We start from the raw sequence: 25601 nt of genomic DNA on the forward strand, positions 1-25601 counted from the left end.
CACACACACTCTGACCCACATTGAGTATTAAAATGGGCTGCAGAGATTAACAACAAAGTTTTAATGATTTATGGAATGCAGAAACAGGTCAGTGTAATATTTCTGTTCTTCACACAGCCTAAGGCAAAGATGGAAAGAAAAGAGGAACAGAAAAAGATTTTTAAAAAAAAGAATGTATAATGATGTGTAAAATAAAGATGGGTGTAGAGTAAAAGCTGACCAAGAAGCAGCACTGGTTCCACACACACATGATTACACCTCATCCTGATCACTTCCTGCCACACCACTGTTTATCTGAACAAACCATTCACCATGAAAATCCTCTAAATCTCAGTGAAATTTGACAGAACACAAATGTTTAATCACATGAAAGATAAATGATTAGAGAACTCCTCCTTATATTTTCCCACTCTCATACCTGTCCTACACCTTCCCCACCTCACACCTGTCACACTTTCACAACCCTGCCCACATCTGTCCCACGCCAGTTACACAAGCCTCTCCCACATACCTCCAAAAGCTTCCCAGCACACCGGTCCCACATTTTCCCCCAAACTCCTACCATACCTTCCCTCTCCCTCAACCCTCCCAAACCTGTCTTTCCCCCTCTTACACCACTCACAGCCCTACTACAACACACTGTCCCATTCCTGTCGTGTGGAAATAGTTTGGGAAAGAACCACAAAAAGGATGTGATGGTCATGGGTGCACATACCTTTGGCTACATTGTGTTAATCAAAGCCATTATAACAAAGCCAATCCTTTTTAATGAGCACTTCGTTTGGAAATGAGTGAAAGCTCAGGTCTGCATGTTCGAATGAATTATTTCTGTACTAAGGGACGCTACAGTGACTGTAAGCTTCTGCATTCCTACACATCAAGTACACTGTTATGTCACTGGCTTTGATGTGGGAAACTGTTCGTCTGTTGTGGTATTTTGTCATTAAAATGATGTACGACCAAAGATAAGGCTTTGAGAGTGAGTGAATCATAAAATCTTGACCTTAAGGAGAGGGACATGGAACTGTACCGTGACAATGTATGGAAGAGTGTGTTTCTCTCATCAAACAAACATGCAAACCAGCTGATTCATTTCGTTTCGTTCAGAAGTTTAACCTTTCGCCATACAGACGTTTTATGCAGCTTACACATACCCCGTACTGTAAATATGTCATTTGAATATCATTGGCACTTACCTGCATATCTTCTGTGATTGCTTAGATATCTCTAAGCTTTGGTGTCAAGTGGCAGTATTTCGTGGGATATTTCAGAGTTTCCAGTCTATATATCGCTTACCTTACTTTTATTTAATGATGACTCATCGTTCAGTATTTGAACTAATTTGGCTTCTAAGAAAGTTGTATTTGCAGTTTTAACCACTTCAAAAAAGTCCATAATGCACTCCTGGTTTTCACCTGAGCCCCTTTTAATAAAAGAAATGTATAATTATTTCAGTTATATTGTTCTTCAAGAGAGATCATTGGCTGCCATCCACAACTATGGACATTTGGGACAGGGTCATTGCTGCACTTTGAAATCGCCTCTATTCCCTTAGGGCTAGCACATAATCTAAAAGGATCTTAACAACAAAACTAATGTCATTGTATCTGTCGTATATATTAGTTCAATCAATCAATCAAATTTTATTTATAGAGCACCTTACAACAGCCAAAAGAAGCACAAGGTGCTTTCCAGTAAAACAACAATAAAAAACAAAATAAATAGAATCAATAAGAACACAATGAAACATAAAATAGCAGTTGAAACCGGGTCTACGCGTTAAAAGCTTGTATGAATAAATATGTCTTCAACTGCGATTTAAAAACACTCAGCACAGTGATGGATCGTAAATGTGCTGGAAGTGCGTTCCACAGCTTTGGTCCCTTGCTGGCAAATGACCGGCCTCCAAACTTCTCATAATTGTATTTGGGAATGACCAGAGAGTTATGTCCAGAGGAGCGGAGAGATCTGGCTGGTTGGTAGACCTTTATTAATTCTGTGAGGTAGGCTGGGGCCAGACCATTGATGGCCTTGAACACACAGAGAAGGACCTTATACTCCACCCTAAACCGCACCGGAAGCCAGTGAAGTGAGTGGAGGACAGGGGTGATGTGTGAGCGTTTGGAGGTGTTGGAGAGAAGACGTGCTGCCGCGTTTTGTACTATTTGAAGCCGATTGAGAAGTGATTGATTAAGTCCAGTGTAGAGAGCATTACAGTAGTCAATCCTTGAGCTGATGAAGGCATGTATAGCTTTTTCAAGGTCAGCTTGAGACAAGAATGATTTTACCTTGCTGAGTAGTCTTAGCTGGTAAAAGCTCGCCTTCACTACTGCACTGATTTGCTTATTGAAGTGCATACTCTTGTCAAAAATAAAACCCAGGTTACGCACGGTAGGAGCAAACTGAGGTGTTAAAGAACCAAAAGTAAGAGAACTGCTGGATGAATCTGGGCTAAACAGGATGTACTCAGTCTTTTCTTCATTCAGATAAAGGAAGTTCTGGGAAAGCCACTGTTTGATATCCTGAAGGCAATTATGGAGCGGGTCCAATGCAGAACGATTACTCAGAATCACAGGAAGATAGATCTGGAGGTCGTCAGCATAGAAATTAAATTGAACATTGGGATTGGAGACGAGTTGACCAAGAGGCAGCATGTAGATTGAGAACAGAGTAGGACCAAGAATAGATCCTTGAGGCACACCAGATGATAGAGGAGCAACCGAGGAAGAATAGTCATTAAGCATTACTGAAAAGGTTCTGTTAGTGAGGTATGATGAGAACCAATTTAGCACCGCACCCTCAGACCAACAACATGGAGACGAGAGATGAGGATGGCATGATCCATGGTGTCAAATGCAGCGGTTAGGTCCAGTAATACCAAAACCACAGAGCTTTTCCAATCCAGGGCTCTAAGAATGTCATTATGGACCCTCAATAGCGCTGATTCAGTGCTATGTCTTGACCTGAAACCGGACTGAAATGTATCACCAATGCCGTGCAGTTGAAGGTGAGACTGCAGCTGTGTGGAAACAAGCTTCTCCATCAACTTAGACAGAAATGACAGGTTAGATATAGGACGGAAGTTGGAGAATATGGAGGGATCAAGGTTGGGTTTCTTGAGCAGTGGTCTCACAATAGCGTGTTTGAGAGCAGCGAGAACAGTACCCACCCTAAAACAGCTGTTTATGAAGGGGACAAGGATGGGACCTATGATGTCAACCGTCTCCTTCAAAATCCTGGCAGGAACAGCATCTAGGGGGCAGGTAGTAGGCTTCAACTCGTGGACAGCTTTTTAGAGGTCCGCCAGAGTAACTGCATCAAAGTTCTCTAGCACACATTGCGCCGCACGAGTGGACATGGCAACAGTGGGGACTAGTGTAATGGTTTGCCTAACAAACAAAACCTTGTCCAAAAAATGTTGCTTGAATGCGTCACATATGTTTACAGATACGTCATTCAATGCAACAGACACCGGATTTATAACAGAATTGATAGTGCTGAATAAAATTCCAGGGCGGTGGCTATTGTTATTGATGAGAGCAGAAAGGTACTGTCCTTTAGCTTCCTTCAATGCACTCTGATAGGTGGCAAAACTGTCTCTAAACATCTCCAGAGACACCTGCAACCTATCCTTCTTCCATTTTCCCTCAACTTGTATACACCGGCGCCTGAGGGCCCGAGTTGTATCATTGAGCCAGGGGTCCAATGCACCATTGGTCGACTTAACCTTGTAGGGCGCAACAGAGTCCATAATCCGGGAGCAGGTGGTATGGAAGGAGGCGAGGAAATGGTCCGGGCAAGGAGGCGATGCCAATTCAGCAGTAGAGGCAAGATCAGAAACAGAGAAAGCAGCAGCAAAGTCATCGACTGTAGATGAGGTAATAATGCGACGGCGATGGGGGGCAGTAGACGTTGGTGCCGGTGGAACAGCACAAATGTCAAACCGTATGAGAGAATGGTCAGAGATGGGAAAATCCATGACCTCACAGGTTGACATAATCACCCCACAAGAGATAATAAGGTCAAGAGTGTGACCTAACCAATGGGTGGGACAGGAAATGGACTGAGCCAGATCTAATGAGTCTAAAAGTGCCTTAAATTCATTAGCAGGTTTATCAGAGGGGCAGCAAACATGAATGTTAAAGTCACCACAGATTAGAATGTTGTCAAACTTTGCTAGAAACTCTGTCAGAAACTCTGAGAACTCAATTAAAAAATATTTATTTATTTATGTTTCAAGGCTCTGGCAATTGTATATAGTTTAAAAATTATGTTTGGTATGTATGTAATTATATTATATATACACACACACACACACACATATATATATATATATATTATATACACACACACACACTATATATATATATATATTATATACACACACACACACTATATATATATATATATATATATATATATATATATATATAGACACATACACATACACACACTTGAATAGATCACACTCCATGTGATCTTTACACCAATTCAACATTTGTTTGACTGTATATTTGTAATATAAAATAAATGTAAATAAAATATATATCTGTATATTTGTAATCTCACCCCCAGTTCCACCCATATGAGGATGGGTTCCCCTTCGAGCCTGGTTCCTCTCAAGGTTTCTTCCTTATTTTAATTTAATTTAAGGGAGTTTTTCCTTGCCACTGCAGCCTGAGTCACCTCAGACTTGCTCATTATGGATGGATGGATACATACTGTGAACTAATATATATAATAATTTTTTTACTATATTAATTCTTTTTTCTCCTTATGTTTAACTTCTGTTCTATGTTTATGTTCTGTAAAGCTGCTTTGAGACGAAGCCCACTGTAAAAAGCACTATACAAATAAACTTGAATTGAATACACTACACTAGTAAATATTACCGGATACGTGAAGTGAAGATCTTGTCTTGAATAATAATAAATTGTTCACAAAAAAAAAAAAAAGTGTGGCTATCTGTCAATGCTTTTTAAATTTGGTTAATGAACGGTCCACACATTCCGAATAATTATTATTCCTGTCCTGCTTTATTGGGTCACTATTCTACATTTCTGTCTCACTGACACTCTGTCACTATGTTTCACATCTTGCCCACTTTCTGATCTACATGTACTCCATTTCTCAGTCCCATCTGTTTCCTGCAACACGTTTGCACTGAACCAGATATTTTGCCCTACACGTACTCAAACACGTTCCCCGTTCCATATGTTCTCCATACCACATGGTCCCTGTACCACACGTTCTCCATCACAACTTTAGCAGTTTCATGAACAAAAGCCAGATTTGTTTCCACTCACATTCAGGACAGCGAGCATGAAATAATAGTGTGAAGAATAAAGAAGAAAATTGAGTGGGATTTCTGACTGCAGACAAACTAGAAGTGGGAGAATATATATATATATATATATATATATATATATATATATATATATATATATATATATATATATATATAGAGAGAGAGAGAGAGAGAGAGAGAGAGAGAGAGAGAGAGAGAGAGAGAGAGAGAGAGAGATGCAAGTGCAACAACATGATTAAGGACATCTCCTCAGACCCCCCCCGCAGTCAGTGTTATGTAATAGTTTGTTTTGTTTGTTTGAATGTTAGTTTGAGTTCTGCACTGTGGATCTCAGTAGCGATGAAAGATTATTCACACACCTGAGTAACCATGTGAAGTGTTCCTGAAAGCTGGAACACTGTAGCCTCCAGTTTAGCACAGTGCAGAAAATGTGTGTGCATGTGTACATAATTACAGCTGCCTCAAAAGACAATTCAAACATGAACTACATTATCATATCATTATGAACTCATTTTAATGCACTTGTTCAAATACATTATCTTTTCTGTATGAACAGCTTATACGCAAGAACTTGTACAGCAGATGTTTCATATAAAAAGAAGTTTTCTGTAAGATGTTTGTTTATGTAACATTTATGGAAGGAGTCTCCAGAGTCAGGGCTTTGTGACAGTCATAGGTGAAGCAGTGACTATGGTGATGTCGGAGCGACAGTTTCTAGATGCTATAATGAAAGTGACCACAGGAAAAAACATGTTTCATCAACATTAATTGTACATATAAATAGATAAAAACTACCCGTCACTTAAAATTGTTGGTAACTTGCTGTGGTGTAAGGGGAAAAAATATCATCATTATTTATCTGACCCATCATATTTTGTTTCTTACATCACATGAAACTATAGAAAGTTTAAGCTTTGTACACTTTTCCTCCCCTGAAAATTCTCTTAATTAAAAATCAAACGAATTTTGCTTTTTACTGAATTAATAAATAAATTGTTATTACATCATACCAGAACCTAATCCAGAGATTATTTAAGATTAAGTTTGTAAGTACAATTCGAGCCATTGTATTTGGCCCCGTGTCACTAATCCTTTACAGTCATGATGATTCAGAGCTCACCTGAGAAACATGGTGGATTAAATATAAAACTGAACCTGAACGCAGTGTGTGTGTTTTTCCAAAGGTCCTTGAGAAAGGTGCGAACACTCGTCCGTGATAACAACAGGGTTTTATGCGAGGCCCGGCTCAGATATCAGCTGACTTCCTTTTAGGTGAATTGTCTGAGCGTGAGAATGAGAACAAGATAAACCTGAGGCATAAGGGACTGTAAATCACTGAAACATCGCTGATGTGTCACACAATTGTCACACAACTATGGAGCTTACAATATTACAGCTTTTATATTTAACAATATTTACTACATCTGTAAAGAATCCAGAATAGATTTAGGACCTCTGATTCTATTGGTAATATTTCTTTGTAAAAATCATTGTTTTATACAAGTTCAGTTTATTTAAATATCTATTCATTCCTATAAGTACATTTCTAATAACCAGGTTCAATATTCAATCTCTAACAAATTTAGCTTTAGCTACCCACACTTAAAAATTCACAAATCAATATTTTCCTTAATAATACAGAACACATGAAGGTCCTCAGTAATCTCTCTAATCAGATGAATTCAGAGCAAAACAATAAAACTAAATATGGCACAACCAATAGTAAGTTTCATTCTATGAGAAGTTCCTTTACTCTTTCCTATAAATTTCCCTTTACTCTGAACACTACACGATTGAGGTGTCAGACTTTAATGGAATGGGTTTTTTTTTTTCAGATGCCCAGTAAAGTGTACTGGCCCTTTAAAACTTTGATAAAGTAAATAATTGTACATTTTGTACTGTTGTATCATAGAGGATAAACTTATCTGACATTGTTCATGACTGTATCTTTGTTTCTGAAAGTACTGTCCTTTTCCTTCATAAAAACACATTTGTTTATATATAGTTGTGTTCGTTCAAATAAAAACACTTCATGTACACACTTCACACACAGTAAGATGATTAAAACCTCATGACAAACTAGCTGCATGGCTAATCTGTAGGAAAATGTGGCTAATCTGAGGTTACAGTTCAGATTTTGTCTAGTTTCATGTCACTGTACGGCTTTAGGTCTCTGCACAGCTGCAGAAAACTCGACATCCACCCATTAAACACTGTTTACACTGGAGTAAAATCCTATAAAAGTGAACAGACCTGTATCTTTAAGCACCACAAGGTCTGATCCTCGCCTTCCGCAAACAATTCTCACATCATCGCTAAAGAAAGAGAACTTGTCGAAGACCCGGACATGGGCCGCTGGTTAAACACGGACACTGAGGTAAAGTCAACAGCACGCACAGATCACGCTGTAATCTGATCTATTAAGCCCCACCACGAAGAGCACCAATACAGTGTGTTAAACTCAACAAAGGAAATGAAACACTAAATATTTCCTTCTGTACACTGATGGACTTGAGTGAAACAGGATATGATGTATGGAGTGATAACCCTGACCTTCATCCAGACAGTATAACCCTTTTTAGAGTGTGTGAAATAATAAAACATACATTTCACATAAAGAAGGATGCATTTTTTTTTACATCATTCATTCATTCATAATTTCTGATGTTTCTAAGTGAATACCAACATGAACCCAGTTGGCTCAGACGGGTAGGTTAGACAGGTAGGTGTAGGTCAGACAGGTATGTGTAGGTCAGATGGGTAGGTTATACAGGTAGGTGTAGATCAGACGGGTAGGTTGTACAGGTGGGTGTAGGTCAGACGGGTAGGTTGTACAGGTGGGTGTAGGTCAGACAGTCAGGTTATACAGGTAGGTGTAGATCAGACGGGTAGGTTGTACAGGTGGGTGTAGGTCAGACGGGTAGGTTGTACAGGTGGGTGTAGGTCAGACAGTCAGGTTATACAGGTGGGTGTAGGTCAGACAGTCAGGTTAAACAGGTGGGTGTAGGTCAGACAGTCAGGTTAAACAGGTGGGTGTAGGTCAGACAGTCAGGTTATACAGGTGGGTGTAGGTCAGACAGTCAGGTTATACAGGTGGGTGTAGGTCAGACAGTCAGGTTATACAGATAGGTGTTTGGTAGACAGGTAGGCGTAGGTTAGACAGGCAGGTCAGACAGGTAGGTGTAGGTTAGACAGGCAGGTTATACAGGCAGGTGTAGGTTAGACAGGCAGGTTAGACAGGCAGATGTAGGCTAGGCAGGTGTAGGCTAGACAGGTAGAGGTACTGTAGGTTAGACAGGTAGGTTAGACAGGTAGAGTTAGGTTAGACAGGTAGGTTAGACAGGTAGAGGTAGGTTAGACAGGTAGAGGTAGGTTAGACAGGTAGAGGTAGGTTAGACAGGTAGAGGTAGGTTAGACAGGTAGAGGTAGGTTAGACAGGTAGAGGTAGGTTAGACAGGTAGAGGTAGGTTAGACAGGTAGGGGTAGGTGATTTCCCTGTATCTTACCTTGATTTTGTGGAGCGATTTCTCCTCCTCCAGGATTTGAATCAGAACCGTGATGCCGGACTTGTTGTAAGTCTGACTCCATCCTTCATCCAACACACACTCGTGTTTGAAGTTGTTGAAGGCTTGGTCATCCGGGATCAGAACCGATTCACCGGACATCTTTCCTAAACACTCCGAGTGCTATTAGCTCGTGCGCTCCAACAATAACGGAAGCAGGCGCTGAAACCGGATCCTGCGTCAAACTAAACCGGGTTAATGGTTTAAACCCTCGCTCTGATTTAGTTTTTTCTTAGTGTGTATATTTTAATCTGTGGAAAACCGTCACCGTGACGTTGTGTAAGTTTTATTGCTGGCAGATAAAGCGTCGCGAACGCAGAATTTCTAAACAAGCGGCGTCCGGTGCGCGCGCGTCTCGTGACTCTCAATTAGTGTCGGTCAGCAAAACCTAATGAGCTTCACAAACGCACGCGAACGCTCTAGATTTAATCGCTGAAATGGCTATTGCGCAGAGTTCTAACACTGCGAAAGATTAATTAACGCCCTTTATCCCGACAGCGTGCGCGACAGACGGCAAACAGCTCCGTAGGGAAGCGGAGGCGGAAAAAAACACCGCAGCTCTGTTTGATGGTCGAGCGCGAGCGCTGAGTGGGAGAACCATCCGCCGCCGCTGGTTAGGTCTCCCCGTGCGCGCGCGCGCACACGCACGCAGACCTTCCGATGAAAAAGATGAGTGGCAGACTTGGACCGCCCACCTCACAGAGAGAGAGAGAGAGAGAGAGAGAGAGAGAGAGAGAGAGAGAGAGAGAGAGAGATGACGTGTACAATTATAATACCCAGCTGCCTGATACCCGTTTTTTGTTCTGTTTTCTTTCTACAAATATATAGTTAATATTTTAATAATTTTTAGAAACAGTGTTTAACTGATATTTAAAAGCTGTTTTTAAATTCAACCTTTATAATTGATGAGGAAGAGGAAGAGGAAGAAGTGTGCCGAGTCAGCATTTAGAACATTAGTTCATAATAAATGTATTATTTCCTAACTGATCTAGGGCTCGATTGAGATTGTCATTATCATCATGTCTAAATATCTGCTGTCTCGTTCATCTATTCGGCATTTTATCTTGTTTATTCCTTCACTCTCTTCATTATTTGGTGTAATCTGAATGTCCATGTGTCACTTTGTGTCAGTTTTCAATGTCGTATCCAAACTTTTGGTAAGATATTGTTCACTAACATAATCAAGAATCACTATTATTCCTTTCTATGTTTTACTCCTCAATGCTTCTCTTCCTCCTCTTTTTATTATTGTTGTAAGATGTAGAAAAGTATTGTGTTCTCATACATTTGTGTGTGCATGCGCACATTCACATTTGTCCTTGGTGTTGTGTTTATTCGTCCTTCACTCACCATTTTGATATTTTTTTCACTGTCTGCCCTCCCAGCTCAGTCCCAAAGTGTGTTACTACATGGCATGTGATACAGCTCTGCATTGAATGTTCTTTCTTACAGTCTCCTTCTACCCTGAGCACTCCACAATCACTACTCCACAATCAACAATCACTCCACATTGAGCTCAACAGGGCAAAGGCTAATGCTGTAACAATGCTAATCCATGAAATACTGATAGCTAGTGCAACACCACACACTAGCACTGAACACACAGAGAAACCCAGGCATGTTTAGGGAAGAGATTACACACATGGACAAAATTGAAAGAATGAAATAAAAACCTCACAATGAAAGAAATCAAACAATGAAAGAAAAACCTCACAATGGTCACAGAAACAAAATTAATCTGACAAAAGTAATAAATACAAATTCTATTAATGTTTACCAATGAACATCAGACATTGCTTTTCAACCATCCTTGAATATAATTATTTAAAAAAAATAATAAACTCATGGAACAGGCCTAGACAAAAATGATGGTACCCCTAACTTAATATTTTGTTGCTTGTTGCACAACCTAGAGACAACCACTGCAATCGGACGATTCCTGTAACTGTCAATGAGACTTCTGCACCTCTCAGCAGGTATTTCGGTTTGAAGGGTGTCTTTTCCAGATGGCATGTTTCAGCTCTTTCCAAAGATGCTCAATAGGATTGAGGTCAGGGCTCATAGGCCACTTTAGAATAGTCCAATGTTTTCCTCTTAGCCATTCTTGGGTGTTTTTATCTGTGTGTTTTGGGTCATTGTCCTGTTGCAAGACCCATGACCTGCAACTGAGACCAAGCTTTCTTACACTGGCCAGCACATTTCTCTCTAGGATCCCTTGATAGTCTTCAGATTTCATTGTACCCTGCACAGATTCAAGACACCCTGTGCCAGATGCAGCAAAGCAGCCCCAGAACATAACAGAGCCTCCTCCATGTTTCACAGTAGGGACAGTGTTCTTTTCTTGATATGCTTCATTTTTCCATCTGTGAACATAGAGCTGATGTGCCTTGGCAAAAAGCTCCATTTTTGTCTCATCTGTCCATAGGACATTCTCCCAGAAGCTTTGTGGCTTATCAACATGTAGTTTGGAATATTCCAGTCTAGCTTTTTAATGATTTGTGTCCTCCTTGGTCGTCTCCCATGTAGTCCACTTTGGCTCAAACAACAAAGAATGGTGCGATCTGACACTGATGTTCCTTGAGCAAGAAGTTCACCTTGGATCTCTTTAGAAGTCTTTCTGGGCTCTTTTGTTACCATTCGGATTATTCGTCTCTGTGATTTGTCATCAGTGTCTGACTTTCATTGGTTAACATTCATAGAATTTTTATTTATTATTACTTTTGTCAGATTAAAGTTTTTTCTGTGACCATTGTGGGTTTTTCTTTCATTGACTGATGGGTACCAACAAATTTGTCCATGTGTGTAAAAGTAATTCTGTGTGTGTTACTGTAAAATAGTAAGCAATGGTGTTTTGTGGTTAAGCAGATTTACTTTTATGACCCTAAAATGTATATAACAGCAGATCCTCAAGTTTCTTATTTCTTATTCTTATTTTCATCATTTTACATACTTTTACATAATAATACTAATAGTTAATAGTTACATTTAATGGTTGTGAACATTGTGACTTAGTTCCTGTTGTCACTTATGTTATAGCAGCTATAAATGTTTATTCCCTGATCATCCTCACTTGTCATGTTACTGAGAAACCACAAATATGTCAGATTCACAAATATGTTAGATAACAAACTTTTTAGTTTTAATTTTATTTCTGGGACTCCTTGCATAAATGTTACACAATTGTATTATTATGTATATGATTATTATTGTAGTTATTACTTTTTTTGTTCTGAGAATGTTAATAGAGAAGTAAAGAGATGGTGAGAAGGAGCTGCACTGCATCTTTGTGGATTTAGAGAAAGCGTATGATGGTGCAGAGAGAGGAGCTATGGTACTGTATGAGGATGTGGCGGAGAAGTACGTCAGAGTAGTTGTAGATAGATATATATAGTATTTTACATTTTAATTTAATATTGTTAAATCAATTGTAAACTTTAAATGTGCATATTTAATTATTTATCTATTTTTATTCTTATTTTTTCGCTTATACGAACTTCTCGGGTCACGGGGAGCCTGTGCCTATCTCAGGCGTCATCGGGCATCGAAGCAGGATACACCCTGGACAGAGTGCCATTGTTATTTATATTATATTATATTATATTATATTATATTATATTATATTATATTATATTATATTATATTATATGTTTCCGTACTTCTGTAAAGCTGCTTTGAGACAATGTGAATTGTTAAAAGCACTATACAAATAAATTGAATTGGAATTTAGTTCAGGATATACTGTATATGAGAGGAGTATGACAGCAGAGGAGTTCAAGGTGGAGGTGTAGCTACATAAAGGATCAGCTTTGAGTCCCTTCTTGTTTGCTATGGTGATGGACAGGTTGAAAGATGAAGTGAGACAGGAATCGCCAAGGACAATGATGTTTGCAGATGACATTCTGTAGTGAAAGTAAAGAGCAGGTGGAGGAATACCTGGAAAGGTGGAGGTCTGCTCCAGAAAAAAGGGGAATGAAAGTCTAAGAGTTTAAGTATTTGGGGTCAACCATCCAGTGTGACAGGGAGTGTAGAAAAGAGGTGAAGAGGCGAGTACAGGTGGCTTGGAGTGGGTGGAGAAAAGTGGGTGGAGTGCTGTGTGACAGAAGAGTGACAGCAAGAATCAAAGGAAAGGTGTAGAAGACAGTAGTGAGAGCAGCTCTGCTGTGTGGGTTAGAGACTGTAGCAGTGAGGAAAAGACACGAGGAGAGACATGAGAGTACAGGACATGAGGATGAGGTTCTCTTTAGGAGCGACGAGGATAGACAGGATCAGAGAGACCAGATTGGTCAGAGAGACTAGATTAAGATGGTCTGGACATGTACAGAGGAGGGAGATGGTTATATTGGTATATAAGGATGTTCGAGATGGAGCTGCCAGGTAAGAGGTCAAGAGGAAGGACAAAGAGGAGATATATGGATGTGTATAAAAAGGACATGAATTTAATTGGTGCGACAGTAGAGGATGCTGAGGATAGAGTTAGGTGGAAACAGATGATTCGCTGTGGTGGCCATTAACAGGAAAAGCCGAAAGAAGAAGAAGACTGTAGCGATTATTTTTCTGACATATATTATGGACACCAAAAATCAAGTTCACATCATTTTCCTTCTTTTACAAAAATAAACAGTTGAAGAAATAAACTGTTCTTTGTGTAAACTAATAATTATGTACACTAAATGCAACACAGTGTGTAAATAGAAAGCATAGTTTATTTCTTACATTTCTATTTTTTTTACTATACTTTATTTTTTAAAAATAAAATAAAAAATAGTAAAAAAAAATTTTTAAATGTGAAAAATAAATTGCCAAATCCCCATTCTGTCAATTGGTGATTTATAGTTTTTTTTTATTATTATTATTTTGTATCAGACCTTTGACTTGTTTAAAGATGTGTGTTTTGTGTCTCATGGTATTTAACAAATAAAATTAATATTTATATTTAAAATTAAATAAATAAATAAATAAATAAATAAAACCAATTTGTTGCTTCTGAGGGTGTGAGGAGAAATAAATCTCACCATAATAAATTTAACAGATATCTTACATTATAGAAAAAATAGAAAGCACATGGAAGATCATCACTCCTCCCAATAACCAGGAACTCTGTCTCACCACAGCTGATGTAAGGAAAATTCTATGCAGAGTTAACCTCCAGATGTCTCTGGGACCAGACAACATCCCTGGCAGAGTGTACAATGACTCCAACACCACCACACTGAACACGGGGACCCCTCAGGGCTGTGTGCTCAGTCTACTGCTGTTTACGCCACTGACCCACAGTGCACAACTCCAACCACATCATCAAGCACTAAATCCCTGGCAGAGAGCCTCACCTGAAGAGAAGATCAACACAATCTCGCTTCCCTTTATCACAGACATTTACACTACATGCCACATCCACAAAGCCAAAAGCATTTTTGATGACCCCACACCCCTCAAACACATTCTTCACCCTCCTACCATCTGAAAAAGGGTACAGAAGCACTCAGTCCCTCAGAACCAGTCTGTGTAAAAATTTTCTTCCCTCAAGCCATCAGACTGTGAGACTGGTTTCACACACACACACACACACACACACACACACACACACACACACACACACACACACACTCATACTCAAATCATCTTTGCACACAATTTTTTCTACATGCTTAAATGCTGATGCAAACGGTCATTTTTGCACATATCTTTATTTTTTCTAATTGCTGCTACAACTGTTTTGGACACCCACAGACTGTATACTGGTCTGCGCTATCTTTATGTATCTGTCCTGTATCTGTCTTGCAGATTATTGTATTGTCTGTTTGAACTGTCTCTTGTTCTGCTCTGTCTTTTGTCTTGCACTATTTGCACAAGCTTGCACACATGCACTTTATGTCAATAGGTTAATTTCTCCTTTTGTCATTTTGCCCTAGTCCCATGTTCTCTTATGTAGCTTTGTGTATTAATGTATGGTTGGTGTTTCATTTCACTGTGTACTGCATCAGCTTGACTTGGCTTATTTATGTAATTTAATGCATTTATTTCACTACAGAGACAATTTGAATGAGACCTGATGTTTTAAGATTTCTTTCATTTGTATTTTGTTGGCTTTCTTATGTTTTCATGTAATTCATACTGTGAACATGATTAAAGTGTGTGTGAGTAAAGCATTAAAACAACTTGACAATTTGTTTCTTGAAAGCTCACTGCGCCACCTGCTGGGCTCGCTCTCTCTCACACACACACCATATATATAATATAACAAATATGTGTGTGTGTGTGTGTGTGTGTGTGTGTGTGTGTGTGTGTGTGTGTGTGTGTGTGTGTGTGTGTTTTATTCACATGTATCAGTTGAGTTTTATTGATTAATTTGATCATGTTACACTGCAGTGTGTTTTTCAGGTTATATACTTCCACTGTAGAAACATCTAGAAGACGCGCGCTGATTGGCTGAGCAGTGAGGAACTCAATTTCCCATGATGCATTACGTTTCGGTGACGAGTTACACGCGCTGCGCCAGCTTCCCCGTGTCAGGACTTTTCACGTGTCTATAACGTTTACTCCTCACTGATTACCGGAGACTTTGTGCACTTCTTATCTACAGCCACTCATCTCCCGATCCCCGCGCGGCTGTAACTGTAAGGAGCGCGATGTTGTCCGCGGTACCGAAACGTTTGCTCATGCGCAGGTCCCGCAGTCTGTCACCCTGTCGCCTCCTCCATACCGACCCCGGGCAAGCTAATGTGCGCCGTCCCAATGTGGACGACCTTCAAGCTTCTGTGAGGAGGAATCCGGGGATTTTCGCGTCCTGCGCCTCCAGCAATTGTACGTTAATGAGGGAGCGCGAGGAAGCGTGTAACAACACCGGGAACCTTCATGCGCAGTACCGGCAGTTAGCCAGTAGGTGGCGCACGAGCCTGGAAAGTCGGAGGAGCTCGTGGGCGGCGCTGGTCACCGCGGGGCACACCGGGTCTTACCGGGAGGAGAGGGGGGGCCAGAACACCGGGTACAGGGGATGGAGAGGAGCAGCTTCAGCAGGAGTTCTATCCACTGGCGCCCTGGTCTTCTGCTTCAACAAAGACAACAACAAAAACACTGGTAAATACAGAAATCATCTTCTTCATCATCACCACTAGAGTTCAGTTAAGATGTAATTATTCAGTACTTTAACAGTGAAGACGGTCACAAAGCAGCTTTACAAAAATCTTCATGAAGCTTTAGGTCCCTAAACATTTTATCCTGGTCAGAGGAAGGGAAACACACACACACACACACACACACACACACACACACACACACACACTTGCAGTATTTGATTTCTTCAATAAAACTAATAATCTGTTTTCTTAAATAGAAAATGAAAATGTTAAATATTTAAAATTGAACTCAAAATGTATTTCAAACCTGTAAAGCAATAGAAGCTGTGCAACTATGTACAGTATGTATGATTTCATATAAAACTGAAAAACAGTAAATCTGATCCACTTTCGCAGGTATTGGGTTTTTTAAAATGGGAAAATCCACATGAACACCAAGAGAAGATGTGAAACTCAACACAGACATAAACCTGAGATCAGGATCAGGTCCGGAGGAGACAATCACCCACTGCGCCACATCATCATAACAATAACTTTTCTTTACTGATTGTTCTAATATACAATCCCTCTAAAGCAGGGGTGTCAAACTTGTTTGGCACGCTGTGTAATTATATTTGGCCCACGAGATCATATCAAATGTGCATTACAGCTGACTAGCCGCATGCTCCGCTAACACTACAAATCCCAGAATGCCTTGCCACTTTATTGACGCGTAGTCACGAACATCAAGCGCCCCTCATTCTCTGTTGACAGTCGTTAACAACCATGTTACAGTCACATCGGGCAACTTAATTCCACCCTCCACAAAAATGGCCAAACGAAACATGGACAATAGGAGCTTTCAAGACAGGAGGGAGGCAGATTACCTGTTCACGAATATAAAGGACAGACCTGTTTGTCTTGTGCTAACGGAGCTAACGTGTCTGTAACGAAAGGATATAACACAAGAAGACACTATGAAACGAAACATTATGAGAAGTATAAGGACCTGGACGTAAAGCAGAAGCTCCAGAAGGTGGAGGAGATGAAAAAAAGTCCGGTTTCCCAGCAGACTATGTTCATGAAAGCTAAATCAAAAAGTGAAGCTGCTGTAAAGGCTGTAAAGCTTTACCGTGGCAGCAGAGACAGCAAAATCTGCCCAACCCTTTAATGAGGGAGAGTTTGTCAAAAAAGTGTATGGTCAAAGTTTGCGAAATGAACACCACTGATGTGTCTTTTATTTCAAATTTAATTTCTTATGTGTTTGTAATATCAAGCTCTGGTTGTTCCAAATCCTGTGTTTAAGCAAAACTAAAGTTTGTTTCCATATGAAAAAGGTTGAACATTACAGATCAGTTGCAGTTCATTTTTCAATAAATATTCAGTTTGGCTCGTGACTTTATCTCAGTTTTATATTTTGGCCCACTGTGAATTTGAGTTTGACTCCCCTGACCTAAAGTCTCCTTCGCTCACAGTGCTCACTCTCAGTGCTCACTCTGTAGGCTCCCTAATAAGAGACATTCAGATTGCACTTCAACATCACATAAGTTCTGTTGTTGTCTGAGGCTGATGTTTTTCCTGCACTGCATGAACAGACTCGGGTCACAAATCGGACTGTAATGTTGGTGATGAGTGTCACATGATTCTGCTCTTGTGTTCACAGCTGAAGCTCTTCTGAATGCAGCCAGATCCAACAATGCAGAGGAGGTGAAAAGGTAAACAAGTCACCTGAGCCACTGAGCCACGAATTTGTGAAATAAAAATTCCAGCTGCACTGAGAGACAAACACAAAAAACCCTGCTGTATTTCTGCTGAATAAAGCCTCGTAACCCTGCAGAATAAAAGAAACTAACAGCCTGCCTGACTTAGGTGAAATCAAGTAAGTTAAACTGTGTAGAGCAGCGGTGTCAAATCTTATCCGGAAAGGGCCGGTGTAGGTGCAGGTTTTCATTCCAACCAAGCAGAAGTCACACCAGAGTCTACTAAAAGCCAAGAACAACTGATTAAACGGGTGGAATCAGGCATGGCTTCTGCTTGGTTGGAATTAAAACCTGCACCCACACCGGCCCTTTCCGGATAATAAAATTGGACACCGCTGCTGTAGTCTAAATGTCTAATGGAAAAATACGTCCAAAACATCAAATATTTTGTATAAATTGTTTAATTCAGAACAGGTACAGTGAGTTTTTATGAAAAGTGAACAGCCAGTAAGGAATTTTTAATGAATGGAAAGTTTGTAACTATTGTTTTTTGTTTTTTGTTTTTTTTTAATCATAGCATTCCAGACAGCTGAGTTTGTGTAGTGCACTGAGAAGAGATGTCCACTAGAGGGCAGACGTGTTACAGAACTCACTGATGCGAGGAGAGAGAGAGAGAGAGAGAGAGAGAAGGACAGGGAGACAGGAAGGGGCAGAAGGAGGCAGAGGGTGCAACACAGACTGTCACCAGATGAGAATAATTTGGACTCCCACACAGACAGGATGATGAGCTGAAACAAATATGCCAAGTTTGACCCTCACATTTTTAGAACTACAGAATGTGAGGGTCAAACAGAGTAGAAACATACTCTGTGTGTGTGTGAGTGGGAGTGAGTGAAGCATGACACCATAGTGCACCATCTGTCACGTGTGTGTGGTTTTTAACTGAACACACTAAGCGATAAATGATGTTTTTGTAACTGGACATAAAGGTACATTTTTTTTATTATTATAATTTATATTTATTCATGTTGGGTTTACTGTAATCAGAACACACACACACACACACACACACACACACAAACACATGCAGAGGTACCTGAGTGAAGAGCTGGCCAGGTAAGGAATATCAGTAAGCAGTAAAGTGTGTGACACTTGAGTGACTGTGTGTGTGTTACACAGTGTTTTAAGATACCCTGGGGCAAATGTACAGATGGTTTCACATAGTGTGTGTATGTGTAAAAGACAGCAGATGTGTTAAGTTAGAGTCCGGTAGTAACACAGGAGGTTGTGTTTACAGTAAACACACACACACACACACACACCCCTCCATACAGACAGCAGCAGAAGAGTGTCTCATTTTCATTTCTCATTTTTACAAAGCTCTCAACTTTCCCCCCTCACCTGTCTCACCCCCCCCCCCTCTCTCTCACTCAGGTTGCTAGCAGATGGAGTTGATCCAAATACTCGTCATCATCTCGGTTGGACTGCTCTAATGGTTGCCTCCATGAATGGACAGCACAAGTAAGTATCTGTGTGTTTCTGAAAAGACACAGGATTTGTACATGTACAATTGCACAATTAATTTTTATTTAAACTTGAAAGTAACTAAATGTTTTGAGGACATGCATTTGGATGAAAGTGACAATCCAGTCCAGATTATTACAACAACAATATTCTTCTATAGTAATAATAATAATAATAATAATAATAATAATAATAATAATAATAGTAATAATAATGCTTGGTATTATTATGTGGTAGCCTAGTGGTTAAGGTGGGGATGTGGTTAAGCCTAGGGGATGTGGTAGCCTAGTAGTTAAGGTGTTGGGCTACCAATCAGAAGGTTGTGAGTTCAATTCCTACATCCACCAAGCTGCCACTGCTGGGCCCCTGAGCAAGGCCCTTAACCCTCAAATGCTCAGTTGTATAAAAATGAGATAAAAATGTAAGTCGCTCTGGATAAGGGCGTCTGCTAAATGCTGTAACTGTAGTAATGTCATGAAAAGTCTGTTACTGTTCCTTCCTTTGAGATTCAGGAAAATCATACGTATATAAAGTGTTCATATTTAATTTTATTTGTATAATACTTTTAATAATGGACATTGTCTCAAAGCAGCTTTACAGAACATCAGATACATAGTTTTAAAAGTTCAAGGTAAATATTAGACTTATATTTAAATATGTATGTAATTATCCCTAATGAGACTGAGGCGACTTTATGTTGGTTATATATCAGTATGTTGGTTATATATCAGTATGTTGGTTATATATCAGTATGTTGGTTATATATCAGTATGTTGGTTATATATCAGTATGTTGGTTATATATATCAGTATGTTGGTTGTTGAAATTGATGTTAATGTTTGGATTATTTAAAGAAATTCTTATGTGTCAGTTGTATAAACAGTGATGTTAATGTAAAAGCTTTAATTCTTCTTTAATTCTTTTTGTGTTCTATTTTATTGGATATTTGTGTAGAATCAGATCCATAGATTCATAAGTTTTAAGCCCAACTTGCTCACATTTGGTTCTCGAATACCAATTAGTTCTTCAGCCATGAACGTCATCTTAAGATTTTTTCCATGTCTTGTTATAAATCGTGTGATGTGACGTTAAGCCGTTTCCTTACTCTCAATGGCGGGTGAAAAAAACTCACGGCTTTCTGAGAGTCACGGTGTCCCTCCTTAATAAATTCAATTAAAGCTTCACAAACACACCCACAGCCAGAGGAAGAAGTGTGTGTGTGTGTGTGTGTGTGTGTGTGTGTGTGTGTGTGTGTGTGTGTGTGTGTGTGTGTGTGTGTGTGTGTGTTTAGGGGGGCGTCCGAATCCAATTTGGAGAACCGCACTCTGTGAGGTCGTGCCCTCGCTTTTGAGCCGAAGTGAAACAGATGCCGTAGCGAGCGAGCAAACAGAGCTGAGAGCTGAAAGGTTAAAAACTGAAGTCTGTGCTGCTGTTCCATTTAATGACTGCTGCATCATTCTTTATGATTATTTAGCAATTTACAGCAGAAACACATTTCCTCTAATTCCCTCTCAGCATTTGTTTGGAAAGGAAATGTTTTGAAGTCATTTTGTTTAAGTGATAATAGTTGAATTGCTATATTTTAACTCTAACTCCTTTAGATTGATTATTTATTTGGTTTGTTTCCTCAGTAGTGAGTGTTTACAGGTGAAGGTGTATGATGAAGACATACCGAAGGCTTCACTAGACACTAGTTCTTCCATCTTTAATGATCCCTAATCCACAAATCAGATCCATAATATGCCACAAATTTCAAAGCTTGAACAATGTAGCATCAGTCGCTGAGAGTGGGTGGGGCTTAGCATCGCTCACCAACATCAAGAAGCCTCACTTCTGTATGCCTGTGTGTGAGTGAGTTATAGCTTGGGGTGTGTGTGTCATGTTAAGTGTGTGATCAGACAAATGCCTTTGTGTAAATATTTATGACAAAAAATAATAGATGTCTGTTTATCATTATGAGTAAACATGTTTGTCTCGCTCTCTCACACTCACACACTCCAGTGTGGGTAGATTAACGACGAAAAACTTCTCAGCCACTGCACACTGCTCCCGGGTGTGTGTGTGTGTGTGTTTACGCAGCGCTGGTTATGAGTGGTATAACTCACGGCTTCCACAGCAGTGTCTCTGTCTTTCTGTCACTCAGACCCCCTTGTGTCCAATCAGAGCTGTGGGGTGAGAGAGAGACAGACAGTATCTATCTATCTATCTGTGTGTGTGCCTCTTTTCTCTGTCTTTCTGTCTCCTCTCTTTTTCTTTCACTCTTGTTTCCTTCTGTCTTAGTTTCTGCTTTTAACCCAAATCATTGCTTGTTTATTTCTTTTTTTTTAGTTTGGCTGCAGTGTAGATGATGATTTGTAGATGAACTGTATGATGAGCTGAGGAACACACAGGAATGAGCTGTAATAGACTCAGAATAGTGGACAGAAACTGAATCCATCAGAGCATCATCATGATGTAAGGAAATTAATTTAACTACATCAGCTACAGCATTACGATTCTCTTGATGTAGATGAACACAGGAAATTATTTAAAAAACGAAAACCTGAATTTAGGGCTGGTTTCAGTTGATTCGTCCCCTGATTTTCACATGAAATTGTGTTAAAAAATAAGTCGTAAAGACTTCAGCTTTAAAATCACAATAAATGTAAATAATGTTATAATGTTGGGCTAAATGCTGCTGATTCTAATCATTGTTTAGGTTGCTTTCAATCGTGTTGCTATGAACGTCCTCCAAAATGGTTTTAATTCTGTAGATCTTTAAAACATCCTTGAAAACAAATTGGTGCATTTAAATTTGAGCAGAAAGATTTCAGCATTCCAGCCACCACACAGATACAGAGTGAGACAGAGAGACGGAGCAAAAGACGGAGCGAGAGACAGTGTGAGAGACCACACAAGAGACAGCACGAGAGAGTGAGAGACAGCAAGAGATAGGCAGAGAGACAGGGTGACAGGCAGACAGAGAGAGATGGACAGAGGTTTAGAGAGACAGTTTCAGACAGACAGACAGACAGACAGATCAAGGTTTAAGCGTTAACACTGAACAATGTTACTGCTGCATTCAATGTAATATTTAAAGAGCAGCGTTTGGTCAGAAAGTGACGTGTGTTTGCTTAACTTTGATGTGTGTGTGGACTCTTAACCCGCACTCTCCCTCCGCCCCCAAGGGTTTGTCCTTTCACGTGGACAATAAGCAGCAATGAACTGGAACCTTGTTGACCGTTTTGCTGAGGCCTTTCACACTCAGAGAGAAAGGAAAACACAAGCACTAAAGCTTTTTCCCTTCCAGAAAGAAAGAAGAGGAGGTGGAGTGGGGAATGTAGACTGGGATTATACGTCTTTTAGGAAGGAGAGAGAGCGACTCAGTGGGAAAAGTTGGGGGATTATATTGGAAAGGGTGGGAACTGGGCATCGTCTGCTAATGAGAGGAATGAGAAGAGCCGGCAATGACAAATCAAAGGTCAGGATGTCAGAGACTGGAAGCATCCAGCAAACTTCTGAACTGATTGACGTGTTCACATACACACTTCAACACCTCAAATTCAACATTCTCATTAAAACTGTTTTTAATTTGTTATGTTTTAAATTATTTTTGATCATAAATAATTAGAACCTCAACAGGAATCACAGTTTATTCACTTTATTCATTCATATCTGCAACATTCATACATTGTTTATATACACACACACACACACACACACACACACCTTCCTCACACCACCTGTCCAGTGTGTAAACGGTCAGTAATGGACAGCTGGACATCCGTGTGTAACAATGGAGGAAAGAGGCAGCACTACTCTGATGTCTGTTTTGTAAACAACAGACAGAATGTTGTGACAGGAAGCAGGTGTGAGAGGAATGAAGTTTTAAATAAATGAGAAAAATTAAGCTTTTTATAATTTAGACTTCTTTAAAATCTCACTGCTTCACTATTCCTCACAGTCTCACTATATTGTACCTCACTGTGTGTCTGTTTATCACCGTACCGCACTCCACCTCATTATACCTGTGTGTCACTGTACCTCACGGTGTCTGTTTCTCACTGTACCTCACGGTGTCTGTTTCTCACTGTACCTCACTGTGTCTGTTTCTCACTGTACCTCACTGTGTCTGTGTTTCTCACTGTACCTCACTGTGTCTGTTTCTCACTGTACCTCACTGTGTCTGTGTTTCTCACTGTACCTCACTGTGTCTGTGTTTCTCACTGTACCTCACTGTGTCTGTGTTTCTCACTGTACCTCACTGTGTCTGTGTTTCTCACTGTACCTCACTGTGTCTGTGTTTCTCACTGTACCTCACGGTGTCTGTTTCTCACTGTACCTCACGGTGTCTGTTTCTCACTGTACCTCACTGTGTCTGTGTTTCTCACTGTACCTCACTGTGTCTGTGTTTCTCACTGTACCTCACTGTGTCTGTGTTTCTCACTGTACCTCACGGTGTCTGTTTCTCACTGTACCTCACGGTGTCTGTGTTTCTCACTGTACCTCACTGTGTCTGTGTTTCTCACTGTACCTCACTGTGTCTGTGTTTCTCACTGTACCTCACTGTGTCTGTGTTTCTCACTGTACCTCACTGTGTCTGTGTTTCTCACTGTACCTCACTGTGTCTGTGTTTCTCACTGTACCTCACGGTGTCTGTTTCTCACTGTACCTCACGGTGTCTGTGTTTCTCACTGTACCTCACTGTGTCTGTGTTTCTCACTGTACCTCACTGTGTCTGTGTTTCTCACTGTACCTCACTGTGTCTGTGTTTCTCACTGTACCTCACTGTGTCTGTGTTTCTCACTGTACCTCACTGTGTCTGTGTTTCTCACTGTACCTCACTGTGTCTGTGTTTCTCACTGTACCTCACTGTGTCTGTGTTTCTCACTGTACCTCACGGTGTCTGTGTTTCTCACTGTACCTCACGGTGTCTGTTTCTCACTGTACCTCACGGTGTCTGTTTCTCACTGTACCTCACTGTGTCTGTGTTTCTCACTGTACCTCACTGTGTCTGTGTTTCTCACTGTACCTCACTGTGTCTGTGTTTCTCACTGTACCTCACTGTGTCTGTGTTTCTCACTGTACCTCACGGTGTCTGTGTTTCTCACTGTACCTCACTGTGTCTGTGTTTCTCACTGTACCTCACTGTGTCTGTGTTTCTCACTGTACCTCACTGTGTCTGTGTTTCTCACTGTACCTCACTGTGTCTGTGTTTCTCACTGTACCTCACTGTGTCTGTGTTTCTCACTGTACCTCACTGTGTCTGTGTTTCTCACTGTACCTCACGGTGTCTGTGTTTCTCACTGTACCTCACGGTGTCTGTGTTTCTCACTGTACCTCACGGTGTCTGTGTTTCTCACTGTACCTCACGGTGTCTGTGTTTCTCACTGTACCTCACTGTGTCTGTGTTTCTCACTGTACCTCACTGTGTCTGTGTTTCTCACTGTACCTCACTGTGTCTGTGTTTCTCACTGTACCTCACGGTGTCTGTGTTTCTCACTGTACCTCACGGTGTCTGTGTTTCTCACTGTACCTCACGGTGTCTGTGTTTCTCACTGTACCTCACTGTGTCTGTGTTTCTCACTGTACCTCACTCTGTCTGTGTTTCTCACTGTACCTCACTCTGTCTGTGTTTCTCACTGTACCTCACTCTGTCTGTGTTTCTCACTGTACCTCACTGTCTGTTATATGCTGTACCTCACTGTCTCTGTTTCTCACTGTACCTCACTGTCTCTTTTTCTCATTGTACCTCACTGTCTTTGTAATATGCTGTACTTCACTTTCTCTGTGTTTCTCATTGTACCCCACTGTCTCTGTTTTTCAATGTATCTCATTGGCTCTCTTTTTCTCACTGTACCTCATTGTCTCTCTGTTTCTCACTGTACCTCACTGTCTGTCTCTCACTGTACCTCACTGTCTCTCTCAGTGTACCTCATTGTCTCTCTGTTTCTCACTGTACCTCAGTCTGTTACAATCTGTACTTTATTGTCTGCTTCTCTCTTTACCAGTGTTCCTCACTGACTTTGTCTCTGTTTCTCTCTGTACCTAACTGTCTCTGTTTATCATTTTTTTGTTGTTCCTTACTGCCTGTGTTCCTCACTCTGCCTCACTGCCTCACTCTACCTCACTATCTGTCACAGTCTCAATAAGTTACTGCAGGTCACCATTACCTCACTGTCTCTCTGTACCTCACTGTTCCTCACATTACCTTACTGTCTCTCTGTACCTCAATATATCTCACTGTCTTTCTGTACCTCACTCTTCCTCACTATTCCTCACTGTCCCACTGCTCCTCATGGTATCTCAGCGTTTTTCTCTGTACCTCAATGTTATCTGCTAAATGGATAAATTAAATTGATAAAATAAGTTACGTTTTATTTCTTTGTGTTCCATTTACCTTCTCACTCCCCACAGATTCTCTCTTTCCCACACACACTTGTGTTTGAGTTTGAGCTTGTCAGGGTCCGGGTGA

General features: G+C 40.4%; 2 protein-coding genes and 1 long non-coding RNA gene across 4 annotated transcripts in view; 1 reads left to right on the forward strand and 2 right to left on the reverse strand.

Moving 5' to 3' along the window:
• Window positions 1-9533, reverse strand: part of stard10 (StAR-related lipid transfer (START) domain containing 10) — a 20583-nt gene extending 11050 nt beyond the window's left edge. Inside the window, exon 1 of the mRNA XM_047820917.1 lies at window positions 8815-9533. Within this exon, the coding sequence (XP_047676873.1) occupies window positions 8815-8973 (159 nt within the window). The 5' untranslated portion in view covers window positions 8974-9533. The remainder of the gene's footprint in view (window positions 1-8814) is intronic.
• Window positions 5501-8606, reverse strand: LOC125145940. 2 transcript variants are annotated; one of them, XR_007144428.1, is made up of 3 exons: window positions 7562-8606; window positions 6464-6589; window positions 5501-6029 (listed from the first exon to the last, which is right to left on the reverse strand). It is a non-coding gene; the product is annotated as an uncharacterized LOC125145940 (long non-coding RNA). The 2 variants fall into 2 exon arrangements; XR_007144427.1 differs by lacking the exon at window positions 5501-6029 and having other exon boundaries at window positions 6448-6589.
• A 5781-nt stretch (window positions 9534-15314) lies between the features above and the next one.
• The window catches only part of clpb (caseinolytic mitochondrial matrix peptidase chaperone subunit B), a 40206-nt gene continuing 29919 nt past the window's right edge, over window positions 15315-25601 (forward strand). Inside the window, exons 1-3 of the mRNA XM_027138844.2 lie at window positions 15315-15945; window positions 17587-17638; window positions 19058-19144. Coding sequence (XP_026994645.2) covers window positions 15498-15945; window positions 17587-17638; window positions 19058-19144 — 587 coding nt within the window. The 5' untranslated portion in view covers window positions 15315-15497. The remainder of the gene's footprint in view (window positions 15946-17586; window positions 17639-19057; window positions 19145-25601) is intronic.

This window comes from Tachysurus fulvidraco, chromosome 11, assembly GCF_022655615.1.
Source record: "Tachysurus fulvidraco isolate hzauxx_2018 chromosome 11, HZAU_PFXX_2.0, whole genome shotgun sequence".
Lineage (NCBI taxonomy): Eukaryota > Metazoa > Chordata > Actinopteri > Siluriformes > Bagridae > Tachysurus > Tachysurus fulvidraco.